Raw genomic sequence first — 4,584 nt, 5'->3', positions numbered from 1 at the left:
TAGCTCAATCATTATGGTCGGAGAGGGGAATGAAACATTGCTTAGAGGGCAGAAACTTGTACCTGATGAATTCGTCTTAAAACTTTGAGACGAAACCCAACAAAAGAACAATATCGGTTAGTGGTGTGCTAATGAGAACGTTGACCTCAAGGAGGTGGATTGTGAGATACCACATCGATTGAAAAAGTAACGAAACATTTCTTATAAGAGTGTGGAAACCTCTTTTAAAACTGTGAGGTTGACACCAGACAATATCCGTTAGCGGTGAGGTTGACACCAGACAATATTCGTTAGCGGTGGGCTTAGATTGTTACATTTCTTTTTTAACATTTTAAATTAGTTGAAAAAAAAAAGTTTTAAAAGTATAAAATAACATGGATGCACAAGTTATTATGGTGAACTTGTGTATGACACCGTAACCTATACACATGGACATGTAACGTATATCATATTATAAATCTTACTAGAACTGCTCGTTTTTTTTATCAGAAGCTTGTGATTTAGTTTTTGATGCAGCAAGTAGGGGCAAACAATTCTTAATTGCTGGTACAAAAAATAAAGCAGCGGATTCAGTAGCTTGGACTGCAACAAGGGCTCGGTGTCATTATGTTAATAAAAAATGGCTCGAGGGGATGTTAACAAATTGGTCTACTACCAAAACGGGACTTCATAAGTTCAGGGATTTGAGAACGGAACAAAAGACGGGGGGACTCAACCATCTTCCGAAAAGGGATGCCGCTATGTTGAAGAGACAATTTGATTTGTAGAGTGCCCCATTCCTCATAGCATTTTATGATATCAACATAATTATCATGAGAATATACGAAGAAAATTTTGGTATTAGCGTCTCCGATGGTTGAATATCGTACGAACGAACACATCAAATTACACGATATAGTAACCATTGATACAAACAATCATAAAAACGAGTTATAATAAGCATTATTTTTATTATATATGTTCATAGTAAGCCACATAGAGTAGATATTACAAGGCCACATAATAATTAACAACCAACAATATTGTATATGGTACAAATTGAAAGTTAAAAAAAAGGCCCTTAATTACCAACAAACCCTATAGTGGAACCCACCAAAAAAAACACCGAAGTATATATATATATCCCATCATATATATACATATACATATATATATATATATACGTATGACTGTTCTTCATGCAGTGCTCAATGCCCTCTCAGTCTTAAAAAAATCTCAACACAAAAGGCTGATGCAAACAGGATCAAATCCAACCAACCTACATTTGTTTATCTTCTACACATCAAAACACAGCTTCATCAGAGCCTCCTCGGGGTGGCGGGGGTCGGCGGTGAAGACGACAAGCCGTTGGCATTCACACCGGCAGTCGAATGGCTTCTTTGCGATTTTCCTCCCCTCTTGCTATCGGGTTTCGACCCCGGTTGCCGTACTTTCACTCCTCGAATCATCTGTAAATATACATACATACATCTTTTGATTTAAGATCTCACTCGATTATACAAACCCGAAAAACCCGACCCCGGGTCAACTTACATATTTTCCGCACTTGACGTCGGAGTAGATGACAATGAAGTCTCCTTCTTGAAGTCCATTGGCTCTCACAAAGTCGCCTGAAAATGGCATAAAAAACTGACCTTAATAAATGGCTTTCATAAAGTAGAAATGATCTAAGCATTCATTCATTCAAATACACACCTGTATTTTCAAGGAGATACATTCTGCTTTTGTTGTTTGGCCAATATCTAATAATTAACAAAATAATAATTAAATTTATTTAAAAAATAAATAAAATAATTATTGAATATTAAAATTTATAATTAAATTTTAATACCTATAACGCATATTCCAAACTCTTGAAGTTCCAATGTCTTCCATGGCTATGGAAATCCCATCTCTTGCCTCCAATTCTGGGAGATGGGTTTCTGCTTCTTTCTGAAACAAACCCGACAAAATATGAGTTCGTGTTCGTGTTCTTGTTCGTGTTCTTGTTCGTTTCGAAAACGGTATACCGTTCTTGATTTGATCGATTGATGGATCGACACTAAGTTATAAAGGGAAATTCAGTGTTTTTTTACCTTTGGCAATACAATTCTCCCCAGATTTCCCACATCGCTTTGCTTCAATACTTTTTGTAAAAGAAACCTTAAATTTTTCTCTGGTTTCCATCCCTAAGAGATAAGAGACAACATTGTTCAAAATCAAATCTATTTGACGAACTGAACTAAACTTGTAATTTAACTATGGTGTGGAAATCCAACCTGTCGTCGGTCCGATTGGATCCGGGGAGGATACGGCTGGTTTTGCAGGGAAGAATTAGACCGATTGACAGCGTGCACCGGCGAGTCGGCTGGAACTACATCTGTGGAGGATGGCCAGTAGACCCAGTTTCCAGCATTTGGCTGAGAAGTTGTAGCCATGTTGCAATGATCTGAAGCATTAGGATTCATTTGATTTTGGTGGCTGTTGCCGTGGTGGTGGTGGTTGCCGTGGTGTCCACCGTGATTGTGGCGGTGGTGAGCGGAGAATCTCCGCTGCCTTGCCATTCGCTTCTTTCGAGCCTCCTTTGTCGCCGATGAATCCAACCTAACCAAACCATTATCCCCACCGTGGCCTTGAAAATACTGACCCATATAAGGGTACTGCTGCCCCCTACCGTACCCCGCCGCGAAACCTTGTGGTTGCGGCGGTGGCAAAGGCGGTCCAGCCACAAAATTATCAACAAACGAGTTGAAATGCGACGGGGGCAGTCCGAACTGTCCCGGCAAATTACTATTACTATTACTATTACTCCAGGACAATGAGGAGTCAAGTAATTGGTAATGATCGGAATAACCGCGGCCACCGCCATACGCTTCCCCACCACCACCTTGGACATACCCAAGAATCGGTGGAGAATACAACGGCGGAGGTGGTAATGGCGGCGGTGTTTGGATCCAGGGGTGGCCGGAGGAATTAGGGTTTTGAAACCCTATCAAATTGGCTTCATTTTCATTGATCTCTTTGAATTTCCTCTTGTGAAGATGATTGGTTTGAACCCATTCAAGAACAAGCTTCAAAAGCTGTTTCATTCCCTCCTTGCCGCCGAGGCGGCGGGCGGCGCTTTCAATAGTAGCTTTTTTGATCCTAACATTTCTCAAATCATCAGCAGAAACCGTCTCTCTATTACTCCTAAGCCACTCCAAAAACACCTTCGCCAAATCCTCCTCCTCCGCCGCCGCCGCCGCGGCGGCGGCGACGGCGGCGACGTTTTGCTTTCCTCCATTATCATTACTCTCACCGCCATGCATCATCATCAAATCCTCCATTTCCACTTCTTCAAAGCTTTCCAATTGCAAATCCTCCAAAGGGTCTCGTTGTTGTTGTTGTTGTTCGTTCTGAAAAATACACGTCGGATCGAAAAACTCATTGCTATCTTCAAGTAAATCCATGTATCCAAATGTCTCCATCATCATGTCATCCGTACAATCTCCGCCGTTAAACTCAGTTTTCACCGCCGTAGGGGACGACACGGCGGCGGCGGCGGCGGCGGCGGCGGAATTGTCATCATTAATTCTGATTTCTTCAGCAATTTCATCAGCATCAGATTTCAAAACTGCCCATGAAGTGGCGGAGGAGGAGGAGGAAGTCGACGACGAGGACAACAACGACACGGTGGGCTTGACCGGAGCGGGAGTAGACGACGAAGAAGACGACATGCAAGGAAAATCCGGCAAGGGAGGGAAATCAGAGTAGAACATCAAAGCATCATCATCATTATCCGACAGAAAAATTTGATGATTTTGATGTTGTTGTTGTTGTTCTTGTTGATTTTGATCATGAACCCACATCTGTGTTTGATCCATTTCTGCATGCAAATCAAGATCATGAACTTCTTTCATCTTTTCCTCAAAAACCCTTTTCTTCAAATCCTCTGTTGGTTTCAGATATAATTAAAAGATCGCGTTTTTATTTTCAGATCACAATGGATAAGGAAAGAGAAAAAAAAAAAAGAAAAAAAAAAAAAGAAGAAGAACCGATTTTGTATCGAATTAAGGAAGCAAAAAGCAAAAATAAACAAAACCCATCTCAAGATTCCTTACTTTTAACACAAAATTACCAAACAAATTGAAGAACATGGATACCCACATGGTGCTAAATCATGTCAAAGCCACGCCCCCCATGTGCAGCTTCTGGTTTGTTCCATCAATTTTCAAGAGAGAGACAGAGAGAGACAGAGAGAGACAGAGAGGGAAAGGGGCAGTTTTTGTTGTGTTTTTTTGAAGAAAAATACAAAAGATAGGCGAAGGTGGGTGTAGTTTATGAACCAGATTCCGTATTTTATGCAGTTTTCAGTATCCCATACGTTTGATTTTGAATGGTGGCTAATAACGGTGATGTTCAGACTTTTTTATCTGCCTTTAAACATGAATGGTGCCCTTTAACGGTGCTCTTCAGGATCTTTTATTATTTTATTACACCCAGTAAACAAATTTCAATGGAATATTGTTCATTGTTAAATTGTTAATGAATGATGTTATTATGCTTCTTCATGTGGCCTCCAATCTGCTTTTACTGTTTCTGGATTTTGGTATTTGAATCATTTGT

General features: G+C 40.5%; 1 protein-coding gene across 3 annotated transcripts; it reads right to left on the bottom strand.

Moving 5' to 3' along the window:
• Positions 1-1,146: 1,146 nt before the first annotated feature.
• On the bottom strand, positions 1,147-4,301 carry ABI3 (AP2/B3-like transcriptional factor family protein). Of its 3 annotated transcripts, none has more exons than XM_023692862.2 (7): positions 4,080-4,301; positions 2,259-3,844; positions 2,076-2,168; positions 1,832-1,932; positions 1,696-1,742; positions 1,534-1,610; positions 1,147-1,448 (listed from the first exon to the last, which is right to left on the bottom strand). In XM_023692862.2, the coding sequence occupies exons 2-7, from the start codon at positions 3,840-3,842 to the stop codon at positions 1,299-1,301; spliced, it is 2,052 nt and encodes a 683-aa protein (XP_023548630.2). In that variant the 5' UTR covers positions 3,843-3,844; positions 4,080-4,301; the 3' UTR covers positions 1,147-1,298. The 3 variants fall into 3 exon arrangements, with proteins under 3 accessions (XP_023548630.2, XP_023548629.2, XP_023548628.2); XM_023692861.2 differs by having other exon boundaries at positions 4,126-4,301; XM_023692860.2 differs by lacking the exon at positions 4,080-4,301 and having other exon boundaries at positions 2,259-3,860.
• Positions 4,302-4,584: the final 283 nt, after the last annotated feature.

Source organism: Cucurbita pepo, chromosome 12 (genome assembly GCF_057944985.1).
Source record: "Cucurbita pepo subsp. pepo isolate OVF chromosome 12, ASM5794498v1, whole genome shotgun sequence".
Taxonomy (NCBI): Eukaryota; Viridiplantae; Streptophyta; class Magnoliopsida; order Cucurbitales; family Cucurbitaceae; genus Cucurbita; species Cucurbita pepo.
The sequence above is the reverse complement of the archived record's forward strand: the minus strand, read 5'-3'. Positions and strand labels throughout refer to the sequence as shown.